This window comes from Salmo salar, chromosome ssa27 (genome assembly GCF_905237065.1).
Source record: "Salmo salar chromosome ssa27, Ssal_v3.1, whole genome shotgun sequence".
NCBI lineage: Eukaryota > Metazoa > Chordata > Actinopteri > Salmoniformes > Salmonidae > Salmo > Salmo salar.
The window spans coordinates 29124405-29139427 of record NC_059468.1 but is presented as its reverse complement, the minus strand read 5'-3'; the positions used below and the strand labels follow the sequence as shown (position 1 = coordinate 29139427).

At 42.8% G+C, this 15023-nt stretch overlaps 1 protein-coding gene across 5 annotated transcripts in view; it reads right to left on the bottom strand.

Moving 5' to 3' along the window:
• Positions 1–1083: 1083 nt before the first annotated feature.
• LOC106588881 (butyrophilin subfamily 3 member A2) overlaps positions 1084–15023 on the bottom strand; it is a 28109-nt gene continuing 14169 nt past the window's right edge. For 3 of the 5 annotated variants that reach the window (XM_014178391.2, XM_014178388.2, XM_014178390.2), the window contains 12 exons: positions 8161–8526; positions 7651–7932; positions 6741–6860; positions 3040–3081; positions 2889–2909; positions 2769–2801; positions 2531–2563; positions 2408–2428; positions 2188–2222; positions 1829–1846; positions 1428–1451; positions 1084–1260 (listed from right to left, as the gene is read on the bottom strand). In XM_014178391.2, coding sequence (XP_014033866.2) covers positions 1156–1260; positions 1428–1451; positions 1829–1846; positions 2188–2222; positions 2408–2428; positions 2531–2563; positions 2769–2801; positions 2889–2909; positions 3040–3081; positions 6741–6860; positions 7651–7932; positions 8161–8526 — 1100 coding nt within the window. In that variant the 3' untranslated portion in view covers positions 1084–1155. The remainder of the gene's footprint in view (positions 1261–1427; positions 1452–1828; positions 1847–2187; positions 2223–2407; positions 2429–2530; positions 2564–2768; positions 2802–2888; positions 2910–3039; positions 3082–6740; positions 6861–7650; positions 7933–8160; positions 8527–15023) is intronic. The other 2 variants (XM_014178392.2, XM_014178389.2) reach the window with 2 other exon arrangements.

Here is a 15023-nt window from a genome sequence, read left to right as displayed (position 1 = left end):
ATTGCTCAGTTTGGCCGGGCGGCCAACTCTAGGAAGAGTATTGGTGGTTCTAAACTTCTTCCATTTAAGAATGAAGGAAGCCACTGTGTTCTTGGGGACCTTCAATGCTGCAGAAATGTTTTGGTACCCTTCCCCAGATCTGTGCCTCGACACAATCCTGTCTTGGAGCTCTATGGACAATTCCTTCGACCTCATGGCTTGGTTTTTGCTCTGACATGCACTGTCAACTGTGGGACCTTATATAGACAGGTGTGTGCCTTTACAAATCATGTCCAATCAATTGAATTTGCCACAGGTGGAATCCAATCAAGTTGTAGAAACATCTCAAGGATGATCAATGGAAACAGGATGCACCTGAGCTCAATTTCGAGTCTCATAGCAAAGGGTCTGAATACTTATGTAAATAAGATATTTCTGTTTTAGGTTTTTTATATTTGCAAAAAATGTCTAAAACCCTATTTTCGCTTTGTCATTATGGGGTATTGTGTGTAGATTGATGAGGATTTGGTTTACTTATTTAATCCACTTCAGAAGAAGGCTGTAACGTAACAAAATGTGGAAAAGTTGAGGGGTCTGAATACTTTCCGAATGCACTGTACATGCTGACATCCCTTAAGGTTCCAGACCAACCACCCCAAAAGAACCCATGAACATAAAGAGGCAATACAGGTAGAATAAAACAATGAAAAACACAGGTTAAGCGATGTGAAATAATGCAACATAAAAACAATTGGGAATTCACCCACAACCTTCTAGCAAGACGATTCTTTTGCAACCATTCAGAAAGCAAAGAACCTAATGAAGAACCTTCTCCAAAGAAAGGCTTCCTTGAGTCTACATAGTGTGACATAAAATTAGTGTGACATAGAAAGTGTGAAGTAGTACCATTGCTCCAATAAAAAAAAAAGGTATTGGTTTCATTAGTCCAATGTTGATACAGCCCCAAAAATGTTTGCATGTCAGTAGTCAAGATATAGCACTTTCAAGAAGCAAAGTGCAGCATATGATCATGAAGACATCATCATCTTGAAAGTCCTATGTATTGAAAACGTGATTGCTGACATGCAAAACATTCAGCAACAGTGGATATTTTTTTTTTTTAACTACAAAAGATAGTTTGAGTGGACTATTCCTTTAACCCAACTAGCGACCTCGTCAAGTGGTTCTGATGGTTTGGTGTAACGGGTTCGTCTCTTCATCCTCTTTGACATCTGCCTTTTCAGTCATTGAATGTGCCATTGTATTTCTTCTAAGTGGTTTCTGAAAAAGTCACACATACTGGTGCTGACAAATCAAAAAGCTTTCCCATGACAGACACTGACAATCTTTTTCAGATTGTCTAATACTAATTTCCACTCACACATGTATACCCGCGCACGCACACAAACACAGGCTTTTAAAAGCCCAGTCATACACATGATACTTACGTTTGACAGTGACATTGATAACGTCTGTAGAAGTAAGAAAAATCAATGCATGTCATACATGTTGAGATATTCATTCATTTGACCTGGTGTTTGTTACAGTCAAATTATTAGTACAAATGTCTTGACTTTAAGTCAAGTAAGTGCAATTAAAACATATATTTTACATTTTCCCATAGTTATTGCTTCTGTGAGTTGCCTGCCTGTTGGTAGTGGTGACCTGTGATATTCTCCCATGGAACAGTGAACACAACTATGAAAGATGTTAGGCTACAATGACGAAAGTGAAGTCAGTTAAGAGTCCAACATCAACAGGGTTCTAAGAACAAATCAATCTCTCCATGTAATTCAATCACAATGAAGCCAGACTTTGACAGCGTTTTAAAGCCAAGCCAACAACTTACCCTTGAGAATGAAAATCTCTGGAAAAGTAAGAGAATAAAGGAATTAAGAAATGAGGTTCGATGGATTGTAGTATTTTGTTAGTGCAGTTACGGTCAGACTTCCGTTACGGCTGATATTCAAGATATAGCACGGCCTTGAGTCCCTTATAGTATTTTAAATGATTACTAAAATTCACCCGTCATAAGGTACGATGTACTTTCATAACAAATGTGTAATTTAAGTTTATATCCTGAATTCTACTGAAAAATGTTTGTAAATTTATGCTGTAATAATATATATAGATTTTTTAATCTGAATGTAGATGTCTACACACACACACACACACACACACACACACACACACACACACACTACTTACATGGCATCCGTTATCAACTGAAGAGACAAGTGCAGCTGAAGATGGAAAAACATAATTTAAAGAAACAATAATAATAAATTAATATAAGTAAGAATTGAAATCATTAGCTTTTGTTCCTGTATGGTATTGACAAACCCTTATTTAACTAGTTAACATTTTCACCCTACCTGGAGAGTATAACTCACGCATAGCACACATACGGCACATACACACGACTTACCCCTCTCTTGTTTGAGTTTAGCTGTAGGTAAGTAACACAGAACAATTAACGTGAGAAGGCCGAGGTAATCACTAGAGACGAATACGCCACACACACACACACACACACACACACACCACTCACCTAGCTGTTCAGTGAGCTCTTGTTCGCGTGTATCTACAGAGAATAATAAAACCCAAACAAATCATGAGCGCAAATCATGAGCTCTGTAACCCAAACGATGCACACACACACACCTCTTTTGGAAGTGTCTGTAGATGAACAGTAAAATGAAGTATTAAAGTGAGAACACATGGATAAATCCTCACACAGAAAGACAGGCATATCGACAGACAAACGACTTCTTTTCCACAGCACTTACCCAGCTCGTCAGTGAGCTCTTTTATACGCTGATCTGCATAGTATAAGAAAACACAAATTAATATAATTATTCAAATCATGAGTTCACACACATGCACGCACGAGCACACACACAACTTACCAGATTTTATTCTGGAACTGTCTGTAGATGAACAGTAAAACAAAGTATTAAAGTGAGAACACATAGATAATCACACACACACACACACACACACACACACACACACACACACACACACACACACACACAAGTTATTTTCCATACCACTTACCCAGCTCGTCAGTGAGTTCTTGTATCTGTTGATCTGCAAAGTCTAAGAAAACAAATGAATATAATTATTATATTATATAATTATGAGCTCTAGCACACACACACACACACACACACACACACACACACACACACACACACACACACACACACACACACACACACACACACACACACACACACACACTTTTCCCTCTCGTCTGGCGTTATCTGCTGATATACAATAAGACTAAGGCCAGGATTCAAACTAGCATAGATGAATGATCTGCACACAGCTATACACTGGAGAGATCATGTATGCTGTTCATTTATGTCAGCTCAAACAGAAATCCCCTTTAAAAGTCAATCACACAGGCTGTTACACAGGTTATTTATTTACATTGGCTTGAATCCCGGCCTAAAGTGTGAAGACGCAGAGAGAGGAGAGACACGAGAGATCGAGAGACAGAGAGAGACAGATCTGTAAGATTCTCCTACATGTCCAGAGGAAAACTACAAACAATGCATGCAGGGCAGAATTAGGCCAATATCCTCCAATAATAAAACCTAAAAAAATAGCAATTACATTTAGGAAACATCGAAAATGTAGTGACATTACCAAGCCCTGTCATGTCATTACCAAGCCCTGCAATACCAAAAGCTGAGCAAAGAAAATAGTTCCCCATCCAGCTGGTCCTGGGGCTGAGTTCACAATCCTGTTCTACTAACACACTGAATCCTCAGGACCCTCATCCAGCTGGTCCTGGGGCTGAGTTCACAATCCTGTTCTACTAACACACTGAATCCTCAGGACCCTCATCCAGCTGGTCCTGGGGCTGAGTTCACAATCCTGTTCTACTAACACACTGAATCCTCAGGACCCTCATCCAGCTGGTCCTGGGGCTGAGTTCACAATCCTGTTCTACTAACACACCGAAGCCTCAGGACCCTCATCCAGCTGGTCCTGGGGCTGAGTTCACAATCCTGTTCTACTAACACACCGAAGCCTCAGGACCCTCATCCAGCTGGTCCTGGGGCTGAGTTCACAATCCTGTTCTACTAACACACTGAATCCTCAGGACCCTCATCCAGCTGGTCCTGGGGCTGAGTTCACAATCCTGTTCTACTAACACACCGAATCCTCAGGACCCTCATCCAGCTGGTCCTGGGGCTGAGTTCACAATCCTGTTCTACTAACACACCGAATCCTCAGGACCCTCATCCAGCTGGTCCTGGGGCTGAGTTCACAATCCTGTTCTACTAACACACCGAATCCTCAGGACCCTCATCCAGCTGGTCCTGGGGCTGAGTTCACAATCCTGTTCTACTAACACACCGAATCCTCAGGACCCTCATCCAGCTGGTCCTGGGGCTGAGTTCACAATCCTGTTCTACTAACACACCGAATCCTCAGGACCCTCATCCAGCTGGTCCTGGGGCTGAGTTCACAATCCTGTTCTACTAACACACCGAATCCTCAGGACCCTCATCCAGCTGGTCCTGGGGCTGAGTTCACAATCCTGTTCTACTAACACACCGAATCCTCAGGACCCTCATCCAGCTGGTCCTGGGGCTGAGTTCACAATCCTGTTCTACTAACACACCGAATCCTCAGGACCCTCATCCAGCTGGTCCTGGGGCTGAGTTCACAATCCTGTTCTACTAACACACCGAATCCTCAGGACCCTCATCCAGCTGGTCCTGGGGCTGAGTTCACAATCCTGTTCTACTAACACACCGAATCCTCAGGACCCTCATCCAGCTGGTCCTGGGGCTGAGTTCACAATCCTGTTCTACTAACACACCGAATCCTCAGGACCCTCATCCAGCTGGTCCTGGGGCTGAGTTCACAATCCTGTTCTACTAACACACTGAATCCTCAGGACCCTCATCCAGCTGGTCCTGGGGCTGAGTTCACAATCCTGTTCTACTAACACACCGAATCCTCAGGACCCTCATCCAGCTGGTCCTGGGGCTGAGTTCACAATCCTGTTCTACTAACACACCGAATCCTCAGGACCCTCATCCAGCTGGTCCTGGGGCTGAGTTCACAATCCTGTTCTACTAACACACCGAATCCTCAGGACCCTCATCCAGCTGGTCCTGGGGCTGAGTTCACAATCCTGTTCTACTAACACACCGAATCCTCAGGACCCTCATCCAGCTGGTCCTGGGGCTGAGTTCACAATCCTGTTCTACTAACATACCGAAGCCTCAGGACCAGAACATCCAATCAATCAGATAAAAAAAAATGACAACACAGTCAAAACAAAACTACATTACTTATTGGGAAACACAAGCACAAAGCAAAACGCAGTGCTCTCTGGCCCTAAATTGACAATACACCGTGGCTAAATATTTGACCATGGTTACTGATCAAAACCTTAGAAAAACCTTGACAAAGTACAGGCTCAGTGAGCACAGCCTTGCCATTGAGAAGGGTAGACACAGGAAAACCTGGCTCCCTGTAGAGGAAAGGCTGTGCAACCACTGCACAACAGCAGAACCTGAGACAGAGCTGCATTTCCTGACAAAATGTCAAAAATATAAAACAATTAGAGAGTGTCATTTCCCCAAATCTGATGAGGATAGGCTACCCGTCCTGTTGGGGGAGGATGCAGAGAGCTGTGGGTTGGCAGCGCACTACATTGATGCCTGCCATAAGATGAGGGACAGTGTCTGACAGACCAATCAACCTGCACATGTCCTCTACTGTATGCTTATTGTTATTGTTGAATATATGGTTATTTTGACCCTTGGTTATTGTTGTTACTGTTGAGAGAGAGAGAAAGAAAGAGAGAGAAAAAAGAGAGAGAGAAAGAGAGAGAAAGAGAGAGAGGACAGAGAAAGAGAGAAAGGGAGATACAGACAGAGAGAGAGAGAGAGAGAGAGAGAGAGAGAGACAGAGAAGGACAGAGAGAGAGAGAGAGAGAGAAGGACAGAGAGAGAGAGGACAGAGAAAGGGAGATACAGACAGAGACAGAGACAGAAGGAGAGAGAGAGAGAGAGAGAGAAGGACAGAGAGAGAGAGAAGGACAGAGAGAGAGAGAGAGAGAGAGAGAGAGAAGGACAGAGAGAGAGAGGACAGAGAAAGGGAGATACAGACAGAGACAGAGACAGAAGGAGAGAGAGAGAGAGAGGACAGAGAGAGAGAGAAGGACAGAGAGAGAGAGAGAGAGAGAGAGAGAGAAGGACAGAGAGAAAGGGAGATACAGACAGAGAGACAGAGACAGAAGGAGAGCGAGAGAGAGAGAGAGAGAGAGAGAGAGAGAGAGAGAGAGAGAGAAGGACAGAGAGAAAGGGAGATACAGAGAGACAGAGACAGGCCTGTTGCCATAAGAAAAGAGCAACCAGTGGAGCACAAACATTGTAAATACTACCAATATTTATGTTTATTTATCTTCCCTCACTATTTGTACTACAACTATTTGCACATTGCTAAATCAATATACATAGCTGATAATATAACATTTGAAATGTCTATTTTTTTCAGTGCAATGTTTCCTGTGAATTTCGAATAGTTTGTTGCTGATGTTAAATGTGTTTCTTCTCACTTTTGTTTATTGTTTGTTTTACTTGCTTTGGCAATGTAAACATATGTTTCCCATGCCAATAACGACCCACTGAATTGAATTGAGTGAGTGAGAATGTCCTATATTTCTCTCTGTGGTGATTGATGATAAAATGCCCCCTGAAGGTAAGGCTATACCAACCATCACTTACCTATCTTTTTTCTCAGTTTCTGGTATTTTATCCACATGAACCCAAACACAAGTCCACAAACACATACTATCAACACAGGAACAGCAATCCACACCCAGGGAACCGTGGGAAACATCTCATCTGAAACACAGATGTCATATTAAACCATCATATCACATTACAGAGTGCAGCTCCAAACAGAAGTGTGTTATTTCCCAACATGTGTGGGATTTAATTCAATTAATGTTTCCAGCTTGATGGTAAATGTTCATGTCACGACTCCTACCGAGGGTGACTCCTCTCCCTGCTCGGGTGGCGCTCGGTGGTCGTCGTCACCGGCCTACTAGCTGCCACTGATCCCTTTTTCCTTTCTGTTTGTTTTGTCTAATTAGTTTCCCCTGTTTTCATTTAGGCTTGTTAGTTGGGCTATTTAAGCCAGTAGGCCCGCCTGTTCTTTGATGATCCTTCCACTGTGTTCTGTGTGGTGGATAGTATATTTTGGGTGTTTGTATTTTGGTGCGCCCGGCATTTTGGGCGAATTACTTTTGTGCGTAATAAAGCGCTGCATTGAACTTTCTGTCTCCTGCGCCTGACTACGCACCCACTACGCCCAGACCGTTACAGTTCACAAATAAAAAAGGCACAATTTAAATAATAGTGCTTTCACGGTGGTAACCACCATACAAATATCAGAGGCTTGTAGTTTTGTTCTCAAATCCTTCATGCCTATGAAACAGAGTGGATTATATTCTGCCCTAAGCAGGGCGCTAACACAATCTTCTGCACAACAACTCAAAGCCAACCATCTTAGCCAATAGAGCAAAACAGTAGTCTGTCACTCTGTGAGAGACAGTTGCCTTTAGACATCTTAGGGAAGGTGTGATGTCACTAACTTACTGTGTTTTTATTTTTCTCAATAGAAGAAGCTCACCTGGAATATTGTACCCTGTCTCCCTCGTAAAATTGAACTTTTGAAGCTGAACCCTACAGGTAAACGTGTTGGTGACTTTCTTGTTCACGGTGACATGGCGTCTCACAATGTAGAGGCCCTCTGTGTCCCTGCGTGTCTCAGCGGATCCAGCGGGGAGGACCTGTCTCTCACTGTCCAGCCAGTTCATCTCGGGTTTGGGGTACCAGCTTTTAGCCTCACACTTCAGGACCACCCCACTGCCATTGGTTCCATTGATGGAGATCACTGGGTTGGATACAGCAACTAAACAGACAAGGTAAAACAATGATCAGAGATATGTACTTAATACATGTGCTTATGATAATGTAATAAAAGTACATGTAACAGAGTTGAATTGGTAAATCTCACTCCTCTGCTTGAAATACCACCACCCACGCCATCGAACTGTTAGCTTTTTGGTGATGCAGCTGACTAAGAAGTTGTCAAGAGGTCGGTCTTGTGTGTTTAAGAGACAGAGGATCCATGACTCACCAACAATGAGTTGAATGACGGTTTCATGAACTAGGCTGTTCGGTTCCTGAACTAGAATGTAACACATGTAGTTGCCTTCATCAGAGAGTTTCACTCTGGACAGTTTTAAGGAGACGTTGCCATTCTTCAGTTCTTTAAACAGTGATGTCCTTCCCCTGTAGGATTCATCCTGATCCACATTGGAGTCACGAGCGTCACGGTAAAAATGGACAACCTTGTCTTTCCCAGTTGTGTCTGTCAGGTTGGATCTCGACCATTTCACTACCAAGCCAGCACTCTTGGTGAAATTCAACAGGGAACATGGTAGAATGACATCATCATCAGCAACAGCAACAACGGGATCAGACGAAACAACATGAGATGTCTCTGAAAAGATTAAGAACAAATCACATCATAGGATACTTTAAAATTAACATATTTACAGTCACCCTGTCAAGTAGGCCTGCCTTTAACTGTGATTGTGATCTATAAGTAAATAATTAAGTAAAAAACTCAATTAAATAATGATTAAACTTATAAATAAACAGCAAACAGCAGAGCGTGCAAAAAGAATATGTGAAGTAAATTATATTCTAAGATATAAACCATGCTTCTAAAACCTGTAGCCTACAGCAGGCCCTACACACATTACACTATATTGATTTAGCTCGAAAAGCCGCTGCTTGTCGCCGTTTCATCTCTGTGCTACTGGCAGAATACTAGCCATAAACTTAGGCTCTACAGTGCACTCGGAAAGTATTCAGACACCTTCACTTTTTCCACATTTTGTTACATTACAGCCTTATTCTAAAGTTGATTAAATACATTTTTTCCTCATCAATACCCAATAATGAGTTTCTCCCATTCTTCCTTGCAGATCCTCTCAAGCTCTGTCAGGTTTGGATGGGGAGAGTTGTTGCACAGCTATTTTCAAGTCTCTCCAGAGATGTTCGATCGGGTTCAAGTCCGGGCTCTGGCTGGGCAACTCAAGGACATTCAGAGACTTGTCCCGAAGCCACTCCTGCGTTGTCTTGGCTGTGTGCTTAGGGTCATTGTCCTGTTGAAAGGCGAACCTTCACCCCAGTCTGAGGTCCTGAGTGCTCTGGAGCAGGTTTTCATCAAGGATCTCTCTGTACTTTGCTCCGTTCATCTTTCACTCGATCCTGACTAGTCTCCCAGTCCACGTTGCTGAAAAACATTCCCACAGCATGATCCTGCCACCACCACGCTTCTCCGTAGGGATGGCGCCAGGTTTCCTCCAGACCTGACGCTTGGCATTCAGGCCAAAGAGTTCAATCTTGGACCAGAGAATCTTGTTGTCTGAGTTCTTTAGGTGCCTTTTGGTAAATTTCAAGTGGGCTGTCATTGTCACGGATCCCTCCGGTACTGTTGCTCATTCCGTGCACCAGTTTCGGAGGTCTACGTCACCGGCCTCTAGGAACTGAACTGTCATTACGCACACCTGATCCACATATTCTCCCTGATTAGTAATTGTATAAGTGTGCCCTTTGTTCACCATTGTCTTGTTGATTATTGTTCCAATGTCCTTTGGTCGTGTGAGTACCTGTGCTGTGTTGTTTTGGCTTTCGTGCTGCTTGTATTGCGCAGATGATTACGGGTCTCGTCCCGTGTGGTATCATTGTGTGAGTGTACGTTACGCGTCTCACCCCGGTGTATTTATTCAAGGTACTCCTCACTCTTTTGTTTCGGTTTCAACCCTGTGTTTTGTATACGTGTTTGTTTGGTCTTCGTCCCCGTGCCTTTACACGGCACGCTGTAATTTGGGTAAATAAAAACCCCTATTACGCATTCCTGCTCCTGTCTCCCGATCCCTTTATAACAGCGTGACAGTCATGTGCCATTTACTGAGGAGTGGCTTCCTTCTGGCCACTCTACCATAAAGGCCTGATTGGTGGAGTGCTGCAGAGATGGTTGTCCTTCTGGAAGGTTCTCGCATCTCCACAGAGTAACTCTGGAGCTTTGTCAGAGTGAACATCGGTTCACCTCCCTGACCAAGGCCCTTCTCCCCCGATCGCTTAGTTTGGACGGGCGGCCAGCTCTAGGAAGAGTCTTGGTGGTTCTAAACTTCTTCCATTTAAGAATGATGGGGGCCACTGTGTTCTTGGGGACCTTCAATGCTGCAGAATTTTTTTGGTACCCTTCCCCAGATCTGTGCCTCAACATAATCCTGCCTCAGAGCTCTACGGACAATTCCTTCGACCTCATGGCTTGGTTTTTGCTCTGACATGCACTGTCAACTGTTAGACCTTATCTAGACAGATGTGTGCCTTTCCAAATCATGTCCAATCAATTGGATTTACCACAGGTGGACTCCAATCAAGTTGTAGAAACATCAAGGATGATCAATGGAAACAGGATGCACCTGAGCTCAATTTTAATATTTGGGCTTGGGGAGGGTATGAAGTCAGGTCAAGTCATAAGGCTCAAGTCCAAGTCAAGTCACTGGTGTTAAAGTCCAAGTCGAGTTGCAAGTCATCATATTTGTGACTCGAGTCTGACTCGAGTCCAAGTCATGTGACTCGAGTCCACACCTCTGGTAAATTCACTCTGGCTATCTGCTCCGATTTCAAAGCACTCTCATCTGCGTGTGCCAGAGCACAGAAAAACAGATGAATTTATTAACGTGCAACACCTGTTGCCTCTCACCATAGCCAACTATCTAGCTAACAAATCTAACCTAGCAAGCTACATATACTAGCCATTGTTGTAGCTTGCAGCATGCACCATGCCCAATCTGTCTCCTTGTCTCCTCCTGCGAAGTCCTTGCTCACTGGCTGTCCTAGCCAGCATAGCAAATAATAATATTATTATTCAGTATATAGTAGAGCTTTGGCTCTTCATCTCTAATCAATAAATGCTTTAAGAAATTAAGAGTACAAGTATTTCTGTCTGAGCATAGCTAGCAAGCCCAGGCAACCTCTTCTGCCTTACATTAACAAAACCCCACCCACCATGTTTGATTGACAGGTGTAACACAGAAAACGCAAAGGAGCAATGAGGAAACTAAATAGCTAAATGAAACATTGCGATTGATTTATCGAATTTGATTGATCATTTGAATTTTGAGTCTTAAACCACACACCGTATAGAAAAGCATTGCCAATTGAGAATTATTTTAAAAATTAAACGGCAAGCATGAGAAATGATTTGTCATTTTAGCATTTACATTAGCTATGTGGCTCAGTTGGTAGAGCATGGTGTTTGCAATGCCAGGGTTGTGGGTTCGATTCCCACGGGGGACCAGTACGGAGAAAAAAAATTATGAAATGTATGCATTCACTACTGTAAGTCGCTCTGGATAAGAGCATCTGCTAAATGACTAAAATGTAAATGTAACAAATTTAAAGAGATGAGTAGATGGACATAACCTACTAAAATTATTCTTGTCTAACAAATGAAATAAAAATATAGGTAGCTTAGTGGTTAGAGCATTGGGCCAGTAACCAGAAGGTGGCTGGATCGCATCCCTGAGCTGACAAGGTAAAGATCTGTCGTTCTGCCCCTGAACTGTTCCCAATGTAGACCTACATTGTAAAATAAGATATTTTTCTTAACTGACTTGCCTAGTTAAAAAATAAATAAAAATAGTGACTGTGTGAGAGTGAGAAGGAACTTTGTTGGTTGAAGGACCCCAAAAACTGCTGGTTATCATATACAGTATCTCATGGCACCATCAGAGTAAGCCCACCTGCCTGCTCTGCTCCTTGAGCAGTAAAGCGGTTCCTTGACTCAATACTGTTAAAGCTGTAAGCAAGAGGGTAGTTTTGCATGAGCCTTGGCTTGTGCGAGCCACAATGGCTCATAGGAGCAGGAGCCCATCTCCTGGTTCTGTAGTGTGCGGCAGCTTGATGTACAATTACACCCCCTGGGCCTTTACCTCCAATCTATCTCAATCGATCTTGAGTGTCAAGCAGAGACGCATCGGGTCCCATTTTTATGGAATGACTCGGCCAGGGATCGAACTGTCCGACATTCAAATCTCAGGGAGGAAACTAACAACAGGGGCACTGAATGCAAGCCATAGGTATTTATTTTATTTAACCTTTATTTAACTAGGCAACTAAATTCTTATTTATAATGACAGCCTACCCCGGGCCAAACCCAGTGCCTTAGACCGCTGCGCCCCTCAGGAGCCCCAAAACGATATTGCATATTAAGTTGTTCCATATTGAATGTAAAATGATAGGCATGCACAATTAACCATCACTACTTATTTTATTAAGGATATACAGTACCTTACTGTACCCTTGGTGAGCTGTGATAGAGACATTGTCCTACAGGTAACAGTTATTCTTGTTCTTAGAATCACTGGTGTTCAATAAACAGGTTACTATCTACACAAATTGTTCAACTACTGTATGTTTCCTTGATGATAGTTTCCAAGATATGACTGGCAAAACCTCATTGAAGCGCAATAACATTTCTGTACAGTCGTGGCCAAAAGTTTTGAGAATGACACAAATATACATTTTCACGAAGTTTGATGCTTCAGTGTCTTTAGATATTTTTGTCAGATGTTACTATGGAATACTGAAGTATAATTACAAGCATTTCATAAGTGTCAAATGCTTTTATTGACAATTACATAAAGTTGATGCAAAGAGTCAATATTTGCAGTGTTGACCCTTCTTTTTCAAGACATCTGCAATCCGCCCTGGCATGCTGTCAATTAACTTGTTATGGATAGGGGGCAGTATTTTCACGGCCGGATAAAAAAACGTACCCGATTAAATCTGATTATTACTCCTGCCCAGAAACTAGAATATGCATATAATTATTAGCTTTGGATAGAAAACACTCCAAAGTTTCTAAAACTGTTTGAATGGTGTCTGTGAGTATAACAGAACTCATTTGGCAGGCCAAAACCTGAGAAGATTCCAAACAGGAAGCGCCCTCTCTGACTATTTCTTGGCCTTCTTTATCATCTCTATCCAAAACAGCGGATCTCTGGCATAACGTGACATTTTCTAATGCTCCCATAGGCTCTCAGAAGGCGCCAGAACGTTGAATGGTGACTTTGCAGGCCATGGCTGAAAAACAGTAGCGCATTTGGATAGTGGTCGATCTGAGAACAATGAGACTGGGGCGCGTGCACGAGCCGACACCATGTTTTTATTTTTTCGTCTTTGAACGAAAACAGGGTTTCCCGGTCGGAATATTATCGCTTTTTTACGAGAAAAATCGCATAAAAATTTATTTTAAACAGCGGTTGACATGCTTCGAAGTACGGTAATGGAATATTTAGACATTTTTTGTCACGAAACGCGTCGGGCGCGTCACCCTTCTTTACCCTTCGGATAGTGTCTTGAACGCACAAACAAAACGTGCGTTCAACTATGGATTATCTGGAACCAAACCAACATTTGTTATTGAAGTAGAAGTCCTGGGAGTGCATTCTGACGAAGAACAGCAAAGGTAATCCAATTTTTCTTATAGAAAATCTGAGTTTGGTTAGTACCAAACTTGGTGGGTGTCAAAATAGCTAGCCATGATGGCCGGGCTATCTACTCAGAATATTGCAAAATGTGCTTTCACCGAAAAGCTATTTTAAAATCGGACACCAAGATTGCATAAAGGAGTTCTGTATCTATAATTCTTAAAATAATTGTAATGTTTTTTGTGAACGTTTATCGTGAGTAATTTAGTAAATTCACCGGAAGTGTTCGGTGGGAATGCCACTTCTGAACGTCACATGCTAATGTAAAAAGCTGGTTTTTGATATAAATATGAACTTGATTGAACAAAACATGCATGTATTGTATAACATAATGTCCTAGGAGTGTCATCTGATGAAGATCATCAAAGGTTAGTGCTGCATTTAGCTGTGGTTTTGTTTTTTGTGACATTATATGCTAGCTTGAAAAATGGGTGTCTGATTATTTCTGGCTGGGTACTCTGCTGACATAATCTAATGTTTTGCTTTCGCTGTAAAGCCTTTTTGAAATCAGACAGTGTGGTTAGATAAAGGAGAGTCTTGTCTTTAAAATGGTGTAAAATAGTCATATGTTTGAAAAATTGACGTTTTTGGATTTTTGAGGAATTTGTAATTCGCGCCACGCCTATCATTGGATATTGGAGCAGGTGTTCCGCTAGCGGAACGTCTAGATGTAAGAGGTTAACTTCTGGGCCACATCCTGACTGATGGCAGCCCATTCTTGCATAATCAATGCTTGGAGTTTGTCAGAATTTGTCGGTTTTTGTTTGTTCACCCGCCTCTTGAGGATTGACCACAAGTTCTCAATGGAATTAAGGTCTGGGGAGTTTCCTGGCCATGGACTCAAAATATCGATGTTTTGTTCCCCGAGCCACTTAGTTATCACTTTTGCCTTACGGCAAGGTGCTCCATCATGCTGGAAAAGGCATTGTTCGTCACCAAACTGTTCATGGATGGTTGGGAGAGGTTGCTCTCGGAGGATGTGTTGGTACCATTCTTTATTCATGGCTGTGTTCTTAGGCAAAATTGTGATTGAGCCCACTCCCTTGGCTGAGAAGCAACCCCACACATGAATGGTCTCAGGATGCTTTACTGTTGGCATGACACAGGACTGATGGTAGCGCTCACCTTGTCTTCTTCGGACAAGCTTTTTTCCGGATGCCCCAAACAATCGGAAAGGGGATTCATCAGAGAAAATGACTTTACCCCAGTCCTCAGCAGTCCAATCCCTGTACCTTTTGCAGAATATCAGTCTGTCCCTGATGTTTTTCCTGGAGAGAAGTGGCTTCTTTGCTGCCCTTCTTGACACCGGGCCATCCTCCAAAAGTCTTCGCCTCACTGTGCGCGCAAATGCACTCACACCTGCCTGCTGCCATTCCTGAGCAAGCTCTGTACTGGTGGTGCCCCAATCCCGCAGCTGAATCAACTT